The 25,354-nt window shown below is 39.9% G+C and overlaps 1 protein-coding gene across 1 annotated transcript in view; it reads right to left on the bottom strand.

The window, feature by feature from the left end:
• COL4A1 (collagen type IV alpha 1 chain) overlaps nt 1-25,354 on the bottom strand; it is a 120,704-nt gene that overhangs the window by 13,451 nt on the left and 81,899 nt on the right. Inside the window, exons 22-43 of the mRNA XM_058823186.1 lie at nt 23,683-23,778; nt 22,501-22,584; nt 21,677-21,747; nt 18,393-18,584; nt 17,350-17,518; nt 16,902-16,994; nt 16,699-16,803; nt 15,111-15,208; nt 14,658-14,808; nt 14,208-14,321; nt 13,636-13,803; nt 12,994-13,083; nt 12,259-12,411; nt 9,398-9,496; nt 9,218-9,307; nt 7,149-7,288; nt 6,153-6,283; nt 5,973-6,049; nt 5,105-5,203; nt 4,539-4,589; nt 2,472-2,657; nt 1,685-1,818 (exon numbers count right to left, since the gene is read on the bottom strand). Coding sequence (XP_058679169.1) covers nt 1,685-1,818; nt 2,472-2,657; nt 4,539-4,589; nt 5,105-5,203; nt 5,973-6,049; nt 6,153-6,283; nt 7,149-7,288; nt 9,218-9,307; nt 9,398-9,496; nt 12,259-12,411; nt 12,994-13,083; nt 13,636-13,803; nt 14,208-14,321; nt 14,658-14,808; nt 15,111-15,208; nt 16,699-16,803; nt 16,902-16,994; nt 17,350-17,518; nt 18,393-18,584; nt 21,677-21,747; nt 22,501-22,584; nt 23,683-23,778 — 2,591 coding nt within the window. The remainder of the gene's footprint in view (nt 1-1,684; nt 1,819-2,471; nt 2,658-4,538; nt 4,590-5,104; nt 5,204-5,972; nt 6,050-6,152; nt 6,284-7,148; nt 7,289-9,217; nt 9,308-9,397; nt 9,497-12,258; nt 12,412-12,993; nt 13,084-13,635; nt 13,804-14,207; nt 14,322-14,657; nt 14,809-15,110; nt 15,209-16,698; nt 16,804-16,901; nt 16,995-17,349; nt 17,519-18,392; nt 18,585-21,676; nt 21,748-22,500; nt 22,585-23,682; nt 23,779-25,354) is intronic.

The following is a 25,354-nucleotide window of genomic DNA, read 5'->3' as shown; positions in this document are numbered from 1 at the left end:
GGAGCCTGTCACACTGGGAACAGTGGAAACTCATCTTAGTATGTATCATCAGAGGAAGCTTAATATTTAATATCACTCTCACTGCAGCATTTCACACTGAGTTAACAACCTGCTACTATGAATTATGGCTCAAGGATAGTGAAACATTTTTTTCTGATTGAAGGCATGGAATCAAAACCCTTAGGCATTTCCCATTCTTTCTCAGCAAACAGTCTCAGACTAGTAGAGCAACCAGTGAAAAGCTTTGCAATTTCCTGGGGTATAGAAATTTAGCTCTCTGTAAAAGCAGTGCAAATTATTAAACTACAGAAAATATACTGGAGGCTTATGTTGGAAATTACTACCTTCAAAGCTGGTATGGTACAGTATGGTATCAAATATAAAAAGGGCTGAACACAGAAGCAAATCCTAAAGTCTCTGTGAAGTGACTCCTGGATGTAGAAAAAGATGCACTAGATCTTTGCATTATCAAAAATAATGTGGACCTTTAAAGCCCTGCATTTCATATCAGGACCTTATTCCTGAGTCTTTCTTCCTTTTGTACACTAGGAATTTTCTCATCCTTTTTTCCATAAATATTATTTTTATTACTATTGTCCTTTTTTTAATAGAATCATTAAGATTGGGAAATACCCCTAAGATCATCAAATCCAAGCATTAACCCAGCACCACCATACTCACCCCTAAACCAAACACCTCAAGTGTTCTATCCACACATTTTTTGAACACTTCCAGGGACGGTGACTCCACCACTTTCCTGGGCAGCTCATTCTAATGCCTGACCACCCTTTCAGTGAAGAAATTTTTCCTAATATCCAATCTAAAGCTCCCCTGGCATAACCTGAGACCATTTCTTCTTGTCCTCTCATTTGTTACTTGGGAGAAGAGACCGACCCCAATCTGGCCACAACTTCCTTTCAGGGAGTTGTAGAGAATTATAAGGTCCCCTCTGATAAGGGCCCCTCTGAGCCTCCTTCTACTCTGGGCTAAATGATCTCCATTCCCAGTGTAGTAGGAAAGAAGGAATGAAAAGTTAAAAAATAGAGCATATTTTTCAGTGTGGAAAAAGGGATCATACACCCTGAGAGAAAGAATAAAGAAGACAAACTATTCTGGGTGACTGTCCTATTCTACTTCACTCTTGTTAGTATACTGAAAAGTGACTATTTTAGGCCAGGGAAAATGAATAATATATGACAAAAATGTATTAATAGTATTGCCTGTTTGTAGTTCTAAAACAGCAGCAATATTTCATCACTGACAGTACTGAAATTGCACTTTATTTGAGAGCCTTCATAACAAAAGCAAACAGTTCAGGTATTTTCAGAAGGCAATTTATCATGAAATATGCAACCTTTAAAATTAACTACTAATGCATTTACCAGATTTATGGATGTGCTTCAGCCATCCCGTGCTGTTAAAACACTGTAAATTATATTTTGGGTGTTGTATGTTACCACTCACTATCTATAAATTTCTAATAAGTTCATTAGCTCACTGGGGCAGCCTTTCCAAGGAGAGCATTGAAATGTTTTCAAAATGACTTTACATCATCAGCAGTGAGTGCAAAGGCACTTTGAACATAAAATATTATTGTTTTGAACAAGAAACTGTATGATTAATATATCTATTAATTACAAGAACCAGCTTTCAGCAAATCTGGAGTGTACTGAAAGTAACTTACTGGCAGTCCTTGGGAACCCGGATCACCTTTCATTCCTGGACCCCCAGGGATCCCTGGCCAGCCATTGCTCCCTTGCTCTCCTTTGGCCCCTTTCAGACCTGGAGGTCCTGGTGGCCCTATTGGACCTGGTAAACCTAAAAAACAGAAGAAAAGAGTATTTTGCAGCAAAATTGGCTTAGAGTAGTATCTCATGGAGGACAAACAGGGTGTACAGATGGTCAGAACCAAAAAAAATTCTTGTAACATTTCAAGAAAATAAGTAGGAGAATCTGTTGCAGGGACACCTCTCATCCAATCCTCTCTCAGCCTGTAGCTGACTGAAAACAGAGGCAGTTTTCCACATGTGCAGAACAAGCAGATAGTCCATCCTCAGGCATAAACATGCTAAAGATACTTTGTACTCTGCTCCACTCTCCTCCTTAGCCTCTAGCACAGGCCACTGCCATGGAAAGGCCAAGGTGGGCCATTTTTAAGTACATTAACCTCAGCACATAGGAACAAACAGCCCTGGATGCCTCAAAACAGTAAATAAAGTCCATAGGGAAACATGGAAATGGGAGGCAACCTTCTCAACACTTGAACGATTTCTGGACAAAGTTAAGTGCTTAAGGATACAAAATCAGCCTGTTCTAGGACACACTGCCAAAACTGCCTGTGAACAAAGGCTTTTCTCTGACCTGGGAGAAGAGGATGAACAAAGATATGCAATATTGATTGTATTAATAATTAATTAATTAGGCAAGCCTCGAGGACCAGCAATACTTTAACACTAAAGATAAAGAATTACCTGGAAGACCAGGTTGGCCTTGGGGTCCTCTGTCTCCTTTAGGGCCTTCAATTGCACTTCCTGGCAGCCCGGGAAGACCTTGGTTCCCTTTAGGGCCTGGTGGACCTGCATATCCTGGCTCCCCTTTCAGGCCGGGGATTCCTGGACTTCCTGGGGATCCTGGAAAACCCACTTCACCTTTTGCACCTAAGATTTGAAACAACAAGAGAACACGATTAGAGAGATCACAATCACTGAAACCTTCTGCCATATTATCCACTCATTGTAAGCTTTACTCTTTTTGAAAACACTGACCTTAACTTCATACATTTCTATAAAATGCAAAACTTCAGGAAAAGTGTGTGATTCTTCACAATATGATATAAAATATGAGGAAAGTAGTTTGACTGACATACCTTTTCTTATCTAAACTCATCACTGGGCTGTTTTTAGTCACTCTTAAAATAGATTAACATTCAGCATCCCTCTACCACTCCTTACACAAAGGTTATAAAGCCCCCAAACCCTTACTCCACAGCAATTATTATTGTCATAGTCAAGTAATGGATGTTGTGCTTGACTAAGCACAAAAGGTCTTGCTCCTGGAGAAAAATTGAATACTTTTTTACTAAGATCTAGATTTAGACTCCTTGTACTTACTTTCAGGCTTGTACAAATAGTTGACAATTGCAATTCAATCTAGTTTTAGACTGAGCAAAAGAATATAGAATAATTGGTATAAGTACAATAATAAAAAAACCCAAAATTTATAGAGAACACTATCCCTGGGTCTCTGCTTGAGCAGAACAAGGTTTTTAAATCCTTGACTTGTTTCTTTGGAACTACCAAAGAAATACCTTTAGAATATATACTTACTCTAAACCCAGATATTTTTAAATGAGCTGAGCTGACAAAATGAGAGATGGGGAAGGTGAGAGAAGTGTTCTCATAATCTAGTGCTCTACACACCTACCGAGCTACAATCAGAACATTTGCTAAATTTATTAAATCTTTAACATTAGGGATTTCACAGTAGTTAATGATTATTAATTAGTCTAAGATGGTAAATAAATGATATCCTGAAATTCTGGTTTATCACTTTGGTTGTCCAGACAAGTTTCCTTTATTAGTAGAATGAATAAGTGAGGTAGGGCATTGACATTTAAAGCTATGTAATTTCTTCAAAATCTGCTGTGTCATGTTAATTTCATGGATGAACTACTTGAATTGTTTGTGTTTTCCACAATGGAAAATTGTGGATAGTTAAAATTGAAAATTCCCCCATTATACGCAATTTCTTTTATCAACAGCAGTTTGACATTTCTTGACTACTGTATCTATTGCAGCCTAGTGTCTAGGATATACTTATTTCATTAACTGGAGCATGGTGCATTACAGACACCTTGAACAAGCACTGACTCAAGCCAGTCAAACCATTCTCACAGCACAGTGTAGTGACACACTTTTCAAAGAACGTAAGGGGACTTGAATTGTCATGGTCATGCAACTGTACCCAAGCAATTAAGTCCTGAGCCCAGGTAATAAAAATTTTCAGTGGGATCTCAGCAGGACTCTGCTATCTTTTGCATCTCTGCACCATGCTCCTGTGCATAGCTTAGACATGCTCAATTGAGATACAGTAAATGACTAATTTAGCAATTAATATGTCTGGGCTGCAAAACAGGTTCAGGCAAAAAGATCACTACAGTATCCTGGCCACAAAACCACTACCTATAGCTGTCTGTGCACAGAGCCTCACTAAACTTTGATTCTTGCAAAATTAGTAGGAAAACAGAAATACTTGGAGTCAAAACACAGCACACAAATACGGGAGTTATTTATATTACCTCATCACACCACAGCTTGCAGAGAATTCCACACTATGAATAATTACCTATTTTAGGGTATATCTAATTCCAAGATGTTGGCACTGTAACAGAAATCAGTATTTGAACCTCTCAGAGCTTCTGCTTGCTCTGAGAAGGCATAGGATGTAAAAGAATGAAGTAGAAAATATGTCTGCATTACAGGATTATGGTTATAGTATGTTGGGAAGGAGGCTTATAATTGTTTAAGTAATTGTTTTACCTTTATCTCCCTTTGCACCAGGAAATCCTGGAAGTCCTCTACCTGGAAGACCTGCAGTAAAGAGACAGCAAAAAATGAAAAGTCAGGAAAGTACTTACATTTAACCTATAATGAATAAAACTCTATTATGCAAATACAAATTTCAAATAATTGGCTTATGCAAAAGTTCCTCAGGGCAGAGGCTGTTTTTGTTATGTACTGGTATTGTATTTAGCACAATGGGTCCTGTATGACTGAAAACCCTACCCAAAGAAAAGGCAAGGCTGCTCCACTATTTCACAGCTAAGTTTCAGGCTGAAATAAATGCCAAAACACAATTCTTTAAAGTATTACCAGCCTTTGTGAAAGAAATTCTTTCAATATTACATTGATTTGATTAAACACAGTTGCTCATCTAAATGATCACATTGCAATGCTGGATGATCCTAAGACATCAATATTGACTTTATTTTCTAACGTTTCATCCAAAGGACTCAAAACCAGGACACACCTCTACCAACTACTCTTGTGCAGCCTGTGTCTGTGCATTTTCATACCATGGGAACTGAAGATGACAGTCACAGTACCTTGTTCACCCTTTGCACCAGCTGCACCTGGAATCCCATCATAACCTGGTTCACCCTTCTGACCAGCGGCACCAGCAGGACCCGGAAAACCAGGTTCACCTGAAAAATCATTGACATTTTCATTTTAACTATGACTTTTTAGACCAGGTTCACCTGAAAAATCATTGACATTTTTATTTGAACTATGACTTTTTTTCTCTCGCATGAAAAACTTTACTTTTTCTTTTGCACCCACAGAGACCAAGCAGATATTGCATGATGACTTCAGTGTGACTTTCCACTGAGTTTACTTCTGAATTAAATCCGTCTGAGACAGGGCTCAAGTATTAAATATTTTGACACAGCTAATTATCATGAATCGCAGTGAGTTTAGAATGCAGGACCTCTAGCAAAGACTTGTGAACAGCACAGTCCATTGTCCTGTAAGATGATGTGTCCTGCAGCCAAAAAACTGAGAACAGAAGACTCCAAGATCAAAAAGGTTCGTAACAGCAATGGATTTACTCTCTTCCATACTCTATTTCCTTTCTAACATCAGTGAAATTATGATAATGTGGTGGTTCAGGTTTGGGCATAAAGATTACCTGAATTGTTTTACAATTAACTCAGAAACAACAGAAGTAATGGCTGTAGCAACAACTGGTCTTGTGGAAGGTGGTAAAATCTATTCCCACTACACTGACTCATATTTACCTAGGAAATATGTCAATATTTTCAAGCAATGTCTTTTTTGCTTATGAAATGAACAAAATCACTGTGAAATATCTGAGCCAAAATGAATGTAGAATGCAAAAGATTTTGTTTTAGCCACTGCCTGGAGACAAACAATATTTTAAGTGTCCTTTGCTGGTTTATATTTCTTTTTTACCTGGTTCTCCTTTTAAACCTGGAATGCCACTTAAGCCAGGAAGTCCTTTTTCACCCTTTTCTCCATGGCGGCCAGGGCTTCCTAAAGAAAGGAAGAAAAATGTGTTTCCATGTGGGATATTTGATATAATTTTTACTTCAACTTTTCACTGCAGTTTCTGTTTTGTAGAAGCATAAACACTTGCCTGGAAATCCTGCCATGCCAGGGGATCCTTTGGGACCTGGGGCACCCGGCATTCCAGGAATTCCTATATTACCCTTTTCACCTTTTTCTCCAGATAGACCTGGACTACCCGTTCTTCCTGGTTCTCCCTAGAAGAAGAAGCACACATAAAATCCAGACATTAATTCTGAAACAGTTTTTTCTGTATGCAGTGGTAGATGTCACCCCTCTTATGCATCTGAATTTAAAGAATTCCATAATTTTTCCACTTCTACACAATGTAATTTAGGATTAAATTTGGTATTAAATTCCACTATCAGAGTTTTTCAAGTAATCTAGCAATTGCTTAATACCTACAAATGAAAATGAGCAGTCTTCTATGCATTTTTAGGATGGTTATACAAAGTCTTTTCAAAATTAGCCTTTTAATTTATTACACTTCAGCGCCTTAAAAAAAGTCTTTTTTTGAGTCCTCAGTAAGTTTGCTACCAGATTAGCAGGTATTATTTTTTACCACTTTTACTTATAAATTCATTATAACTGTCATTGTACAGCTAGGAAAAGGAATATGAAACAAATGAGAATCCTAATAGATACTATTAGAGATTCAATTAAACTTTACAGACAGTATTAGCACAGTTCACTTTTCAGTAGTGGCTGAGCACTGTATAGTATCTTTGTAAAAGTACAGTAACATTATTTTAGTGTGATTATTTTCCCTGTTCATAAAATGCCTTTTCACATTATTGACTTAGTATTTTTAAAAGTGCTTCCCCTTCCCTACCTTTCTAGCACTGTCAATTAGCCTATTTTAAGCAGAGATAATAAAAAAGAACACTGGATATTGGTTCCATCAAACAGAATGCATCTAAGCCTGTACATATGCACACCTTTCAAGTTTTTCATAAGGCAGTTAAATTAGCATAATAGAAAATATAACAAAACAGCTTAAAGGCCAACAGCATCTCTTCAAGTGCTTGGTAGAGATAACCAAATCCTCAGGGATATAAATACCTTCTCCCCAGGAGCCCCTGGAAAGCCAATTCCAGGAAAACCTGGTGCTCCTTTGTCTCCTTTTTCGCCTTTTTGCCCAGGGAACCCTGGTGTGCCTGGTGAACCTGGTACTCCAGGAAGACCCTTTTCTCCAGGTGTTCCTAGTAAAGGGAAGGAAAAAATAGGTACATCAGAACCAGTGGTACCTCAGCAGTGTTGACAGTGATGTTTCAGGGTTGCTTTGGCCATTCAGAGCTATAAAAGTAAGTACATTTTCTGTGAGAAAAGAGATTCACTCTCTAAATGGGACTTATAGGATGATCAACTCTACTCATAGAAGACAGTCATAATCTTGGATTCAGAGTAAACAAAGATCTTGCTAAAAATATGAACTGAATAAAACTTTATTTTTATTTGATTAATTTCTAATAGTACTACAAAGTGACTCCTCTGCAGCATATGTTTTCTGTCCTCATTTACCATTTCAGACTTTCATGTTTGATTTCTAAATATGCTAGACACAAGGCCATCCCAATGAAGACAAAGTTTCCATGCTGAGTTATAGGTTCTTCTCCATTTTATTCTTTACCAATCCCTTCCACAACAATTTTATTCCCAGACCCCTACAGTTCATAATTGACAGGCAGTACACAGCAGCTCACCAAACCTTTTAGAAGGGGGAAAATACACAAGAAGCTTAATGCAGTTCACAAACTATCAGAGACACAAACAGGAACCACTCAAAAAACTGCCTGCCTGAAACAAATACAGAAAACCTAAAGATCCAGCTAAAGGATTTGCATGTAGCAACTTAGGAAACCATCCTATTATTTGTATATGACAATAGGATTGAAAAGCAATGCGTCAAAAGCCTAGCGTTTAGTCACTGCAAACACGGAATCACAGAAATTCTAGGTTGGAAGAGACCTGTAAGATCATCGAGTCCAACCCATGTTCTAACACCTCAACTAGATCATGGCACCAAGTGCCACATCCAGTCTTTTTTTAAACTCTTTGAGGGATGGTGACTCCACCGCCTCCCTGGGTAGATGATTCCAGTATTTGACCACTCTTTCTGTAAAATACTTCCTCCTTAATTCTAGCCTGTATCTCCCTTGGTGCAGCTTGAGACTGTGTCCTCTTGTTCTGTCTGTTGTTGCCCGGAGAAAGAGACCGACCCCCAGCTCACCACAGCCACCCTTCAGGAAGTTGAAGAGAGTGATAAGGTCACCCCTGAGTCTCCTTTTCTCCAGGCTAAACAACCCCAGCTCCCTCAGTCGTTCTTCATATGGCTTGTGTTCCAAGCCCCTCACCAGCCTCGTTGCTCTCCTTTGGACACGCTCAAGCATCTCAACGTCCCTCCTAAAGTGAGGGACCCAGAACTGGATGCAATACTCCAGGTGAGGCCTCACCAGTTCTGAGTACAGGGGAAGAATGACCTCCCTGCTCCTGCTGGCCACACCGTTCCTGATACTGGCCAGGATGCCATTGGCCTTCTTGGCCACCTGGGCACACTGCTGGCTCATGTTCAGCCGACTGTCAACCAGCACCCCCAGGTCCCTTTCCACCTGAGCACTGTCCAGCCACACCGTCCCCAGCTTGTATCATTGCAGAGGGTTATTGTGGCCAAAGTGCAGGACTCGGCACTTGGATTTACTGAAATTCATCCCATTGGATTCTGCCCATCCATCCAACCGTTCCAAGTCCCTCTGCAAAGCCCTCTGTCCCTCTAACAGATGAACACACGTTCCCAGCTTAGTGTCGTCTGCAAATTTGCTAATAAAAGACTCTAAACCCTCATCCATGTCATCAATAAAAATATTAAACAGAACTGGCCCCAGCACAGACTCCTGAGGGACACCACTGGTGACTGGTCGCCAGCTGGATGCAGCACCATTCACCACCACTCTCTGGGCCCGGCCATGCAGCCAGTTCTGAACCCAGCAAAGAGTGCTGCTGTCCAAGCCATGGCCTGCTTGGAAACAGTGCAATTGTTTAGTAGATCTACACCAACAAATATTCCATACAGATTTCTCAGAATGTTCTATATTAATTAAGGAAAAAAATAAGAAATTCCTAGCAATCAGTACCTGGCAGACCCATTTCACCAACCGATCCTTTTTGTCCTGGAATTCCTGGATCCCCTGGGTACCCTGGGGGGCCTTGATCACCTTTTGGTCCTATGGACAACAGAGAAATGAATAATCCCATCATTAACAAGGTTTAAAATACCTGACAAACAGTCTGTCTGCTGTTATCTTCAGACATACCTGGCTGTCCTGGAGTACCGGGTTCACCATCTCTCCCTGGAATTCCTGGTTCTCCATAATCCCCACGTAGCCCTTTTTCTCCTGCTTCTCCATGGTCCCCTGGACACCAAAAAGAAAAACACAGTGAGATCAATTTTATTACAATTTACTGCAATTACATACAATAATCCTTCTAGTTAATTTTTGATCACTGCTGCTTCTCTCTGTTGAACAAGGAAATGGCTTAGTAAAACACAACTTTCATCATTAAACCAGTACTGAGAAAAGGCTGAAAACTATTGCAATTTTATGGGTGCCTGTGCAAATTACAAAGCAAGTTATATCTATAAAAGAAATGGAAGGAATGCGTGTTTGAGTTAGATTAATAAGTTATTTGAAAAGTGGCCAACAGATATTAGCAGAAATTATTGATTTAACTGTTCAGCTCTCTAAAAGGGCACATGTGAACAGTTAGTAAACAGACAGAAATTTGCTGTTTTCCCTGTTCCATTTAATGTAAAGCACCTTCAGAAGGCTTGATCTCTTACTCTCTAGCGTGCCTCTTCTCCAGCTTTATGTCCATGCCTTTTGGTCATAAACAATTCTGTTAGTGTTGCATAGAGCTGCAGGACAACAGGTTACTGAAGATAAATCACTGAATGTTTTTAAGTAAGCAGCTTTCATTAAAAACATTTCAAGATGTACAAACCCAAATTTTTTCATTAAGCATCACTGATAATATGCCATAAAAATTCAGTGTCTTATCTGCATAGTTTGTCTTTTGGAAGCTTCTAAAAGCATTACTGTGATATTCATGTCTAGAGGAATGAAGGCAGCCAAAAGATCAGCAAAGCTACGGAGTATCACTAAATTATTTTTCTCTACTGGTACTAAGTATCTTTTGCTTGGAGAGGATGAGGCAAGAGCAGAAATTTGCAGGCTGGGATCTGTTTGGAACCTACTCTTCCAGGCTGAGTGAGCCAGGCCAATCTGTAGACTGCATGTGGTGAGGAAAAGGTAGAGTGTAGAAGTTTGCAAGCATGCATTGTTAGTGATGGAGAGATTAGTAAATTAGAAACCAAAGAAACTAACCATTTGAATTTCTCAGCAAAGGTTTCTTTATTTGCATGTAACAAGTGTGCCTAATTTAGATTTCTAGGTACAAAATAAAATTAATCATCCTACATGCCAATAGTAGATAAGGAAATAGTGAAAACGACCCATGTGGTTTTAAGTCTTCACAAAGCACTGTACATATCAAGACCAGAAACAAATGAGAAAAAATAATCTAGATGAAATCTTTGTAGGCTGGGAGCTACATTAAAAGTACTCTCAGAAGCTGCATCTCAGTTGAAGGGCAGATGTACTTACTGCTCACTGGCTGACGCCCTCCCCTGCAGCCCCTGGCTGCCCAAACTGCAAGGCACTACTTACCCACATGCCCAGGTTTCTCTGAGACCCAACCAGAACACGTGAGCCCACATCTCCTTCTGACAATTAGCCAGGACATGGAGATAAGAGGTAGCTAAGACTGGGATACTCTCCTGTTTCCACAGTTCAAATACAACATAGTATAGTTGTTAGTGATTCACTGTCAAACTGGAAAGGAGTCTGCCCTAGAATGCACTGATGAAATGTACAGATGACACTCAAAAGGAAAGGCTCGAAACGAGGACAGGATTAGACTACAGAAGGATTTTGAAGAGTTTGAGTGAAGCTTGGAAATCATCACAATGAAAATCAAAAAGCATAATGCACCACGTGTGGGATAGAAGAAGTCAAAAACACGCATACAAAATGAAAAATTATCACACAGTAGTCTAGAACTAAGGGACTAAGAATTATAGCTAATCACAAACTCAGTCAGCTATTGTTTCAAGAAAGGGAAATTTCATTCTAGACAGGCCTGAGGTGAAAGTACTTTGCTTGTTTCAGCAATGTGCACTCTAACAAGGATTCAGCCAAACTGGGGAGCAATCACAAAGTATAAAAGGAACGATAATTGTTTCAGAAAACATGATATACTATTAAAGCCTGAAGGACTTGGTTGAGGGAAATTAAACACCACAATATCTCAGCAGCTCCCTTCTAAGCTCTACACTTCTATTTTAACAAAAAAAGTAACCATTTATTAAAAACTCTTATTTTTAAATAAAATATAATGTATAGTAAGAAGAAAAAATACTAAAAATATGCAAACTATACACATTTTTTTCTTTGAAAAGAAATATGGGAGAGAAAATTATTTCAAACAAATAATTTACCAATTAGCAGTAAAACTAAAAAACCAAGAAGAAGGTATTATCTAAAAAAGCGAACAAATCTATAACCATTTCTAAAGTTTCTAAACAGAAAACTGATTGCCTTATCCCTGCATACTTCCAGATATTTCTAAACTGAAATAAGTTGATCTGTTGGTATCATTGACATAAATGCATTTCTTTACTGAATTTTCTTCAGGTCACAAGAAAGTGTGCCAAAAAAGGCAGCTCACTTTTTTTCTTACATTATCAGTTGATCTTCATGGCCACAACTACATATTTTACATAAAAGACAGCTTTTCCCTTCTGGAAAGCTCTAGTTTTACTTTTAAAATTTCTTTTATTTTCAGAGAGTCTTGTGATTAAAGAGGTAAAATCAATTATAAAAGGACAAATTGAACCTCTTCTGTTCAAACAAAACCCCTCTGATCTGTGATTATTCTTTTTTTCTATACAGTTGAAGAACACCAGAAAAATATCTATATTTGCTGTGCAAAACTCTTTAATTTCATTTTAAAAACTGTTGCCTAAAACTAACACAAAACTGAATTCAAAGAACTGCTGCTTGGTAGTATATGAGTGTTAATTCCACTTATTCACACAGTTAGAGAATAAAATTACCTTTTTCTCCTTGATCTCCCTTCTGGCCTTTGAGGCTAACCATGTCCATGTTGTCTATTGTTCCAGGTTTTCCTGGGAGACCAGCTTCACCTTTATCTCCCTTAACACCAGGATCACCCTGTGGTCCAATTACACCTTTGAAACCTTGGCTACCTATAAAGAGACAGCACTGAATGTTATAGGGGCATATAAAACTTTGCAAGAATATTTAGTAGACAACAACAAATTAAATTAGCTATTTATTCAGATTTTGACCACCAAATATCATGCTCTGGAACAGCTCCTATGATCTTTTTTTATACTTCACAATAGTTCTGTCAGAAAGTTGACATATTTTTCCCACTTCCAATCCAATAATTTTAGACTCTTGAAACAATAAGGACAGGGGTTTGGCAGTAATACAGAGCATTATCTGAGGCTCTTAATTAAGACCTTCCTGCTGGCTTTTAATAATTTCAAATAGTGTATTTTTCTTGGAGTAATACCTATGGCAGCCCAACACCTAGCAAAATCTTATGCTCTTGAAAAATTGATCAAAAATCATGTTTTGGTGCCCAAACTCATGCCTGCTCCTAGAATGTGGCCTTTTATACTTTTTCTAACTTAGAGGTAAGTCTCTTGACATAAACAGTTCCTTAGGCCAAGTATACTCCTTAGCTTTGGTTATTTCTCAACTTCTGTTGGGGAAAAGGTGTAGGGTTTGCAATTTTTATATTGAGAAAATCTCACTCTTACCTTTTTCACCAGGAAACCCTCGTTCTCCAACTGGCCCAGGAGTTCCTGGCAACCCAGGAGTTCCCATAACTCCCATTTCTCCTTTGGGTCCTGAAGCCAAAGAAGAAGAGTTAATAAAAAAAATAAAGCAAGCAGTGCAAAGAAATACAAGAAACAGAATTATTTACTGCCTATCATATTAGGAGTTGCACTGCTTAAGGAAAAATGGGACAAAGAAGATGATTAAACTAAAGCAGCCCAATAGAGAAAACAACAGTACAAACAGTATTATGAAAACCAGAAGAAAACAGTTTGTAATGGGTTTTTGACAAATTCTTAAAACTCCCTATTACAGCAAACAATGCTGTCATTAACAAAGGCATTATTAAAACCATACTCTGTCACCAAAACTGTGCAGAATAATCCTCTTTGATTATTACAGGAGCAAGGCTGGATTCAACCTGCTGGATTTGGTCCATGAAAGGACTTCAGCAGCAGCAGTTCAGTTACATGCGCAGAGCTGCTTTACTGACATCAGTCCTTGCGTTTTCCCAAGCTTGGGCTCTTTGATCAATCAATTCCTAACTGAGTGAAAGGGTGTGCTATCACAACTTAATGAAACAGCTGTCAAAGATGCTGATTTCTGAGGGACAGGGCATTTACCTGTTGATCCTTTCAGCCCAACAGCCCCCTGTGGACCTGGCAGGCCAGGTAACCCCACAGAGCCTGGGACTCCTGGCTGGCCCGGGCTGCCTTTATCCCCTTTAGGTCCTGGCATATCTAGACCTGGGATACCAGGGAAGCCCCTTTCTCCTTTTATTCCGGGAAATCCTAGGAAATACAGAAGATATCAGATTAGTCCTTAACAAAACACAAGGAAAACCATTAATAAGCATATCTGACCATGTTCACCTGTGATTCACAAATTAGAGGGCACAGAGGATAAAGACTCAAAGGCAGACAGCAGAACCAGTCCTCTTTTCCTAAGAGAGGCTTTGAACCTGTATCAATAACCCATCAATGACCCGAGGAGACCAATCCAAATGCCAGAAATCCTCTCAGGAGGCCTCACCCTTCATTTTGGACCACATGGAGGAGGCCCACTGGCATGCCCCCCCATCTACCCCTATCAACTTCACACTGCAAAAAGTTCTCAAGCAACACTTTTACCTGTGTTACCCACTTATGTCAAAATTCTGCTCTTAAGCAGCATCATGGGAGTATTCTCTGCTCACCTGGTGGTCCCTGGGGTCCCGGCTGCCCAGCAGGTCCTGGCAATCCTGGAGGGCCCAGCCCTGGTGCACCTGGAGGGCCCTGCAAGCCTTGGAGACCTGGGAGACCAGGGTCACCTGCAGGGAGACAGGAGAAACATAGACCAGGCCTTCTCTGATGCTGTTTGATATCTTGCTTGCTGAAGATGCCAGACAAGGTGCTTTGGAAGCCCATGGCCAAGGAGACTTCATTCAGCCACCAACACCTCTAAGCCTGGGCTTGGACGAAGGGCTGCTCTTTGCTGCTAGCATTTACTACTGGTGGGTAGTAGGAAAAAATGAGATGGGAAAAGAGCAATTCCCCAAGATATCAGTAAGATATTTCAGTAATGAATGGACTTTTCACTGCATCTGCAGGAGAGTGACTTTAAAAAGGAATACAAATACAGAACTGCATTTTTCCAGTGACGTTACCTCTGAATCCCTGCTGTCCAGGTATGCCTGGAAAGCCCTGCTCGCCACGTAAACCAGGCAGTCCTGGACTTCCCTTCTCTCCAGGGATGCCAGCTGGGCCAGGGGGGCCTGGCAATCCCTTAGGGCCAGGTAGACCTACACCAGGTTCACCCTAGCCAAAGAAATGCAATAGATTAGGAAACAACACTTCAAAACCAAGAAATCATTTATTGAATGTAATTAAATTATCCAGTATAGGGCTTATGTACAGACCACTATACATGACTTCAGGGGAGAGCTGTAAGCCCTTTAAAAGTGTTAATGCCAAGCATTTATCCTCTGCTCTGTCTCCTTGTGTGCACAGTGGGAAACATAAAATGAAAGGCAGTTTGGCCAGCTTCTAAAGTTTTTCCTTGCTCACATTCCTGTCAACATGGGGAGTCACAGATAAAAGTATCAACAGCTGACATCTACCTTTTGGCCTTGTAAACCTGGAACTCCTGGCAAACCATCCAGACCGGGGGTTCCTGGAGTTCCTGGCTGACCAGGTGAGCCAGGCTGACCTTGGAAACCTATAAAACAAAGCAAAACAAACCTAGAGTCTCATCATTACCCTCTGTCTGTAAAGTGACCCCTGATGCTTCTTTAAGCCTCTAAACTGAACTATTCACAAGGACGTGTTAACAAAGACCTAGGCAGTCAAACTTCTACCCCTGCCAGTATGCAAATGTCCCAACAAAGATTCAAACACTGACTTTTGTGCAGCAGTTGCCTTCTGATGAGAAACAACCACCCAGAAGAAATAAATGCTGAGTGTCTCCTCTTAAATAATAGCCTTGTGAGTTCATCTCCCATCTCCCCTGTGAGAAATATCGTGCAAAACCGGGTTCCCAAAGTCTTCTTCAGAAAAGGCAACTTAATGTGTGGGGCATCAGACTGAGGGATGCACAACATAGCCAACCTGTGAATCAACACCTTTTGTGCAGTATATGTTTTGTGATGCGTTCTACGTGTCCTGCTGAGGGTTTCATACAGAAGGTTTCTATGCCAGAGCTAGCCCATGAACTGCACCTTGGGAATGCAAGAAGGAATACCTACAACATTCTGTAAATCCCTTAAAGATAGCACTCACTCAACATCAGCACATGTACAACAAATTCAAATGAAGCAGGCAGAAATCTAGCTTTTAGGCTAAGACCTCAGAATGTCATTGGGCAGGGCTGAGTTCATGGAAGGGTCCTTTAAAGAAATATATTTAATGTGTCATTTCTTTCATCTGGCATCAAAGTGCATACAGCAATTCTTTTACAGATACAATGGGCCTTTTCTGTTCAGGTCCCAATGCACTCTCAGAGGAATCAGACATGGTTACAGAGAAAAATACGCCCTTTCTCATTATTAAGTTTCTGACCCTCCCAGTTCATTCGTGTGTGGAATCATAAGAAATAATGACAAAGACACAAAAGAATTTTGGTGATTGAGGTGGCTGCTGAAAGTTCAGTCATCTAGTTCTAAATGAGCAGCAGTACTGTCAAATACATCTTCAAAAATTCCAAAACATTTAGACTCTCTCCAAGCTACTTGCATATGCTGACAATGGCCATGGAGGGAAGACTACACTTATATTGAGTAAGCTGGAATTCTAACCAAGCCACTCTCAGCTGTCTGGGACCCAGCAGAGATGTAAGCTCTGGCCCACAACTGTTACAGTTACATCAGCATATTATTTGGACCAACTACACACAGTGTTTTTCATCTCTCAGAAGGGTCATCTCATCTCAGCAACTTCAGTTGCTGCAATGAAAGAAGCTGTACCATTTCACTTTCCATCTGGCAGTAGCTGTGACATTGTCTGCAGGTGCACCATGCACTACACAAAGCAAGTGTGCAGCTGAACTCTATTGAAAGAATGCTCCCTGCGCTGCTGGCTGACTTCTGCAAGGGAGCTTCTTCAGCTGCACCTCCCAAATCCATGCAGCTATGGCTGGATGACAGTGCAGACCTAGGCCTCCACCCACACTCCAGTTACACCAGCCCTGTTAGATGGACAGCTCTATCTTACCTTTGGGACCTGGAGGTCCAGGGAACCCTATCCCTGGCTGCCCAACAGCACCTTTTTCTCCTGGTAGGCCAGGTCTGCCTGGAAGCCCAGGATTCCCTTTGTCACCTTCGCAAATAGAAACAAGACAAATGTCAACACAAAGGCTAACTTCTGGGGAACAGAACCATCCAGATCATCAGACAAAGATTAACAGACTGCTGTACCTTGGGGTCCAGGGAAACCAGGTGGCCCAGGAAGGCCATCTGCCCCAGGAGGTCCAGGGAGCGATATAGTTCGTCCTGCTTCACCCTTTGCTCCTGTAAATGTAAAGTTGTATTAGAGTACAGGAACTGATGAAATAAAACAAGGGACTGCTACCTTGACAGCATTATCAGTTCATCCATACCATTAAAAGTGACTTGTTACGAAGTTTTTTTGGTAGAAACTTCGTAAAAAACTAGGATGAACCTGAACCATCCCATTTTGCCTAGCAAATCCTTCAAGAAAACTGCCCTCAAAAATTGCAATTATACTGGCGAAAGAGAGCACTGATTCAAATCAGCAAGTCTTTTTATTTCAGGCTTAAATTCCGATGATCTTTTAGGCTGTACCATTTAAAGGGCACAATTTAAAATATTTTTTTGTATTTTTTAAAACACATTATAGCATTACCTGGAAGTCCTGGTAAACCTGGGGTTCCAGCAAAGCCTCTGTCTCCTTTTTCACCAGGTAATCCTGCAGAACCTATCCCAGGAGAGCCAGGGAAACCTCTTTCACCACGCACTCCAGGGAATCCAGGTTGGCCAGGGGGACCACGTTCTCCTTTCAAACCAGCTGTACCCTAATTTTTGGAAAGTACAAGTGTACTTCTTGCCTGGCTGGCAAGACAGAACACAACATCCTCTCTGAATATTTTGTAACTGGGATTTAGCACAGGTATCTGTGATGTTGAAGAAACTGGATTTTTTCTATTCAGTATAATAGAAACAGAATGAGGTTCCATGTGGAATAGCACATGGACATCACATCTGGCAATGCAGCTAACTGTATCATGCAGGCCATGTTTCCAGTAGTGGATCTGGGAGTAGAGGTGAGCTCCACATTCAGCTCAGCATCAGCTCAACATTCAGCTCAACATCATATCCACATCAGCTCAACTCTATCAGTGCCAGATTTTGAGGCATTCATTTCTACAAGAAGAGAAATATGCTAGAACAGACTTGAATCTTGTCTTCACAATTTCTACTTGGATAACTGAATTTGTTCAATCATCTCCAAATATCAGCTAAATCACTCACATTCGTTCTCACTATCAAGCTATGAGAAAGGCAGAAAGGAATAAAACTACTGTCCATGTTTGAACCTTTTCTCTATAGTCCTGAAAGTAACAAGCCACACTGAATGCATTTGAGTCAGATTACTTATTTGCATGACATGTAAAAAGAAATGGTCTGAAAAACCTAGCTTTGAAATAGTCTGTTGTTGAAGAACTGTCTTCCTCACTACTTCCAGTGAAAATGGAATCGTCTTCTGAGGAACAATGTACTACTCAAGGTAAAGAATAGATGTTGAAAAATAAATCAGGCCAATAAACATAAAGCATGTATAGGGCACAAAAGCATGTGAATTCTGATCTGAAAGACAGGATGTGCAGCACAGCAAGTAAACATAAATGAACACACAGTAGGACAATATGAAAACATAAACAAACATACCGCTACTCCTTTTGGACCTGGGGGACCTGGAAATCCATCTTTTCCTGGCCTTCCTTCCCTTCCAGGAATGCCTGGCTGTCCTGGGAAACCAGGATCTCCCTTTTCGCCTTTCAGGATAGAATCGTAGGTAAAATCTCCAGGTTCTCCTTTTGGCCCAGGGCTGCCCATAAGTCCTGGAGTGCCGGGGGGACCCTGAAATTTCATCAATTCAGATGTCATCAATTGCCCTACAAACCCTTCAACTATAAAAGAAAGCAAACCGCAGAAACTGAACTGCAAATCCAAATTAAGGGAACCACGAAGTCAATGACTGAGAAGGTCAAATGAGAATATTTTCCAAGACACAGCAGTCTTGGAAGCAGAAAGCTTCTCCCTTGAGTAGTTTATTCATAACATTCATCAGATGTGAATACATGTGTTCAATCGTTATTAATATTCATCAACTTTAAACAGCTGACCCAGTCAGTTGGTAATATCAGAATATAATGCATGTGCTCAGAAAATAGTTTTGTAACCTCGCCTGGAAAGAAGCTACCTACCTAATGGTATGCCTACATGATTTCCAGAATTTCAATTTTTCCCCTACATATTTTCTAGGACTTGATTGAACTTGTCTTATGGGAACAATCTCTGTAATTTCTAGCGACTCAGGGCAGTAAAACACAAACTTCATGGGCAATGTCCACTATGTACAGCTCATGTGTGCCCTCCACTTCAACCTGAACCAGAACATGGTCATTGGTAATCTCTTCATTAGCACTGGAGTATTCTGAATCAGACTCTGATGTTTTGGCATGGCTGTAAACAATGTCAGCTTGCAAGGCCAGCCTCCATTGTAGTTCTTCCAAGTTAAATTATATGCTGGATCACCACCTGGCTGAACTTTGCAGAGTAAAACAAACTTAAAAGCATTCAGAACTGCAGCCAATCCTTGTCTGATTAAAGATATGAATAGCACTTATGAGGCAATGAAAGTAAAATATAAAGGTGTGGCAAAACATGTGCCAAGAACAAATGACAGACAGCAAAAAAGCTTAAATACATTAGAATGTCTTCCATTTTTTCCTACTGTTTCTTTCATGAATCCCATTCATATTATAATACATTCAGTCACTGGGTAATGCAATTTATTGAGGTGGCAATAGATAAGGAATTAATCTTAGTCAACTTTCATTGGCTGAATTCAGGCAACAAGGCTTTATTTATACTTCAGTGAGAGAAAGAGATTCCTTGAGTAATGAATTCACACAAATGGTTTGGGTTTTTTTTTGATTCTGAAGGTTTAGTTGTTTTTACTTCTGAAGGTTTTTACTTCTGAAGTTACTTTTTTCACTTCTCTCTCTCACATTGGTGATAGAGGGAGCTCACATAACTCCAGTGTGTGATAAAGTCAGTGCACAGGGATGTCACTGAGAAGTTATGTCAGAAAGGGTCAGCTGTAAGGAAACAGCTTTGGGGAGAAGAGGTCTGGGAAGACTCAGTCTACTCACACTAGGAATGGTGTCAAAGCCCACATTATGCTGCAGGAACATGTATGCTGAGGCAGGTTTTCACAGCAAACCTCAGTGTCCATAGGGGCACTTAAATGGATTCTGACAAGGTCAAATGTAGTTGTGGTAGTACACTGCTCATCTAGGAGTCATTTGTGTCACATTTTAGACAAGTGCTACACTTACAGCTGTTCTGCTTTTGGCCTTACTGAGAGTCATGCTGTGCTGCCTCAACATAATTTACAAGTAATCTTATTAGGATGCTACCCACTTTCACAGCTTTGCTTTATTTCTTCAAAAGTATTTGACTTTCTTATTTACTAATTGTGTTTTCCAGAACATACTGCAGATACTTCCCAAATCTTCATTAACAACCTGGATGCAGGACTTGAAGGAATACTAAGTAAGTTTGCCAGTGACAATAAATTGGGAGGAGCTGTCAGCTCCCAAGGGGGTAGAAAGGCCCTGCAGAGAGAAACAAATCAGAGAGATGGGCAATCACCAGCACAAGGGCAAGTGCCAGATTCTGCACCTGGGATGGGGCAATCCTGAGTGTGTGGACAGACCAAAGAATGAGAGGCTGCAGAGCAGTGCCATGGAAAGGGACCTGGGGTTCCTGGTCAATGGCAAGTTGAACATGAGTCAGCAGTGCCCTGACAGCCAGGAGGGACATCCCTGTCTGGGGGGCATCAGGCACAGCATGGCCAGCTGGGCAAGGGAGGGGATTGTCCCATTCTGCCCTGAGCTAGGGCAGCTTCACCTTGAATACTGTTTTTGGTGCCACAAAATAAAAATTACATTAAACTATTGGAAAGCATCCAGAGGAAGGCCATGAGAATGGTGAAGATTCTGCAGGGGAAGCCTTATGAGGAATGGCTGGTGCCACTTGGTTTGTGCAGCCTGGAGAAGAGGAGATGAGGGGAGACCTCATATCAGTCTACAACTTCTGCATGAGGGGATGAGGAGAGACAGGCACTGATCTCTCTTGCCAACAGTGACAGGAATTGAGGAAACAGCATGAAGCTGAGTCAGAGGAGGTTTAGGCTGGATATCAGGAACAAAATTTACATCCAGAGGGTGGTTGAGCACTGGAACAGGCTCCCCAGGGAAGTGGTCACAGCCTGAACGAGTTCAATAAGCATTTGAACAACTCTCTCAGGCCCATGGTGTGATGTTTGGGATGTTCTTCACAGATCCAATGGTCCTGATGAGCCCCTTCCAACTCAGCATTTTATCCTATTCTATGATTCAAAATTCAGCAAAACTGCCACAATGTGCTGCATGCTAACATAGGATTGCACACACCACACTAGATGGCACTGTCTCTCTCTCAATATATTTGTACTCACCAGCAAAATGTTATTGGAACAATTCAGAAGGTCAGGGAATACCTGCACCCAGCAAAATGTTATTGGAACAATTCAGAAGGTCAGGGAATACCTGCACCTGTTTCCTGAGAAATCCTACTCTTTACCCAGCTCCACTGCTTAGCTTGCTCAGGCAGAAGGTCATGTGTCCCACCGAGTTCTTATGATGGATAAACTCAGAAGTATAACCAATATCTGACAGCTCTTTTTTAGCTCTTACAGTTCAAACCCTACATTATTTTATAGGGCATAATTGACCCTAATTTTATCATATCAGTGCACTGTTTTGGGGAGGGGGAGGGGGGGTAGTTTTTAAAGAGAACTGTTACACAACCACACTGATACACTACAGTCATACACTGATCATCATATGTGTTTGGATCACATGCCCAGCAGGACATGTAGTATTTGGCAAGGCATTACTTACAGGCACCCCTGGAAGGCCATCAAGTCCAGGTAAGCCTCTGTCACCCTTGAAACCTGCTTGTCCTGGAAAACCTTTTCAGAAAGACAAAAATATGGCTTAGTTTATTACATAAAATACAATATATTGCAAAAAATACACTACACAGTTCATTGAATGTGAATTCTTTGTGATCCCCTGTAAAGTGTCTCATTTCATTCCCAGTAATACCAGCATAATGCTGCTAAAGCCAGAGAGGCTGTCTTGATTCATGCACTTCATTGCACGCCCGCATTCATAAACTTGGAAGCTGATGATTCATTTGACTTAGCAATGAATTTACCAATTCATGTAACGAATGCAGAACTGAAATGAACTAAACCACATTTATTTTTCTGAACAGCATTAGAACAAACATTAGGTATAATATAATTAATATAATTTTTGGCATGCAGCACTGCTCTCATATGGTAGCAAAAATAAAATTATTTTTGGGCCACAGAATCTAGTGCTGCAATTGGAAACAAATGTATGGGTCACTATCAAGCCTGAGCACATAAGAAAATGGTTCCCACATTATATCTCATTGTGAAAATATTTGGGCCGCAATTTGCAAAGACCCTTCATTGTGGTCAGTTTCTGCTTCCCTGGTAATTCTAGTTAATTGTATTTGAAATTTGGAATTAGGTCAAAAATAGGAATATGTCACCTTCCTTTCATTAGTCTTTTCATTAGTTTCACAAGCAATTTGATTAGTGGCACAAAATGTAATTAATTTTCTTATCTCTGCTGCATTATTTAGAATTTAGCCTACATAGCTCATTCTTGGGTTATTAAGGAGTTTTTACCTGCTGGACCTGGTGGCCCTTGTGGTCCTGGAAGTCCAGGAGGTCCTACTTTATCACACAAGGCACAGGCTTCACCTTTGTCACCTGAAAACAGAAAATAACAAAGGACATGAATAACAACAAAAAGATTCAAGACAACTGCAAGCAGGTGGATTCAGGGCAAATGTCAATTTAATATTTAAATAAATTGCTGCTTCTAATTCCATGCTTCAAGGAGAAAATATCAGCAAGCTGATGTTCAAAATTCTTTAAATTTTTAAAGGAATAGCATGAAAATCAACATAAGTTTTATTCCAGGGTTAGTATTTAAAATAATGGTTAAAGGGGACAAGGTTGAAGAGGATCAAAAAGAATAAAATAAATATATTCAGTAGGTATAAAGAAAATAAAATTATTAAAGCAGAAAAATGATAACTTCTATAGTCACTATAATTCTGCACAAAAACAGTGAACAGAATGAGATTGGAAAGGAGCAACCACCATGTAAATTTTTGCATCTCTTTTTTATAAATGTTCATTTAGTCAATGCTGCTAAAACACATGGTTGACAGTCCTATTCACAGAATCCCACAGTTAGGTCAGAAAAGATCTTTGCCATCACTGAGTCCAACCTATGACCAAACACCACCATGTCAATAGTCCATGGAACTCAGTGCCACATCCAGACTTTTCTTAAACACCTCCAGGGACAGTGATTCCATCATCTCCCTGGGCAGCCCATTCCAACACCCAATCACCCTTCCTGTGAAGATCTTCTTCCTAATGTCCAACCTAAGGTTGTCTGTAGGTGTTAAAATCTTATCTTCAATTATACTCATGGCAATGATTCATAAACCATTTTTATTCTCAACTCATCTGCCCCTCTTTAAATCTGCATCTCAGAATTCACACCCTGAATTGCCTTGAGCAGCTCCATTTACATAGGGCATAAGGCTCTACTGAGCCCTCTTGCAGCCCTGGCCCATCCTTTAGCTGGCCAAGAGAAGTTCGTGTCACACAATTCAAAACACAATATCCTTCTTTACTCACCAGAGAGTCAAGAAACATCTTCCATGTCTATGAACTATTTAACTAACTTTAAGCACACTTTCTCTGGATCCAACCTAATTTGCTCAGCATCTTTACATACCCAATCTTCAGGCTACTAAGCATAAGAATACAATAATTTTAATATATTATTACCTTTCTCTCCCATTTCTCCTGGAAATCCATCTCTCCCTGGAAGTCCAGGACTACCTGGTGCACCAGGTTCTCCTTGCTGGCACTGGTCAATTCCATCTGAAATGAAATTGCAATAAATATTGTTTTGAGAAGTGCAAGTTTCCATTATAGGGTTGCATTTACATCTTACCTGAAATGTTACCTATGAAAAGTGGTAACTCAGGATAGCATTTTACTCCTTTATTGGATTTACTTGGAAAAATTTAACTGGGATTCTGTATTCTTATTCCATATACACTGCTTAAGAAACCCTGAGAATTACAGAGTAAAGACAGGCTCTGCCATAATAAGGTTACAAACAATTTCAACATAAAATCAATTTTCAATTTAAGTTTTGGCTTGGTAAAGTATCATGGGTGAAAAACTGATGTTTTGACCCTGAAGAGAATGGAGAGTATTGATGTTCAGAGAGATTCATTAAGAAGGTTTTTTTGTACCCTGACTTCTCTTTTTCAACATTTTAGGAAACTTTGTAGGTAAGAGCAGCTTGTCAACATCTATTTAACTTCTTCACACTGATCAAGCTTCCTGAAAACAACAAACTTCATATGTTAGGATCTGAAATAGGTAACAAATGAGAATATTTCTCAGGTTTGATATAAGAATACAAACAGTGTTTGTTCTGTTTGATGATATGATGCAGGATCTGACCCAACATAGCATGACATCATTTTGACCAAAGCCAGTAATCAAAATGCTAATGTGAAGTTTGAAAAACCAGTTAAATGAAAAGGAATTGCTCCCCATTATGTACTTGAAGAAGGCTAAAGAAGTATCTGGGGAAAGAGCAGAATTAAACAATGACAATAATTTGTATGAAAAATAGAATTTTTTTAGGAAAATGTAAGATTTAGCTACTTAATTCCATATTCTACATGCTGGATTTTGCACTGCTTCACTGGCAAACACAGCAACAACCAGGAATCTTCCCCTGTTTTTGAACAAAGTACCTTTGGTTTAGGAATTCCATAGAGAATAATGTTTCCTTCAATAACTTTAAAGTACCTTAACCATTGTAATAGGGATATCATTCCTGATGTTGGAATGATAATTTAACTCACAATATCAGTATCACCTATAGTAAAAGTTTTCTATGACTTAAAACATTAGTTTTAAGGAGCTATTTAGCATGGACCACTTCCACATGTACTTGGCTACTGCTTCATTGCAGAGCAAAAACATTGTTCTCTTTAAAATTCGTTTATCACAATCTAATAAAAACATGTGTAATGTTGTTATTATTACTACTGATGCTATTATTTTCTTGTTCCATCATTACTGGTTTTTCATTTATATCATAAAGCAGGTGTTTACCCTGATCTAGTAGGTGGCATCCTTGCCTGTGTTGGGGGATTGGAACCAGATGATCTTTAACATTTCTTCCAACCGAAGCCTTTCTATGACCCCATTCTCCTCTAAGATAATTTTATTTTAAAATAAAATCTTCTGACATACTAGCACCTCACACAGCAGTTGTCACACCTGGTCAATCTGTTACACAGACTGCAACTGCAGACTTGTAAATCATCACAATGAACAGCACCTTTTATGCTAAGGACAGTATTAGTATCTGCTATTTTTAATTGAAAATATACAAATATCACTACATTGGCACAATACGACACAGAACAAA

The sequence above is a fragment of the Ammospiza caudacuta genome, chromosome 2, assembly GCF_027887145.1.
Source record: "Ammospiza caudacuta isolate bAmmCau1 chromosome 2, bAmmCau1.pri, whole genome shotgun sequence".
NCBI classification, from domain to species: Eukaryota; Metazoa; Chordata; class Aves; order Passeriformes; family Passerellidae; genus Ammospiza; species Ammospiza caudacuta.
Note: the sequence above shows the minus strand (reverse complement) of the source record. Positions and strands in the feature narration are given on the sequence as shown.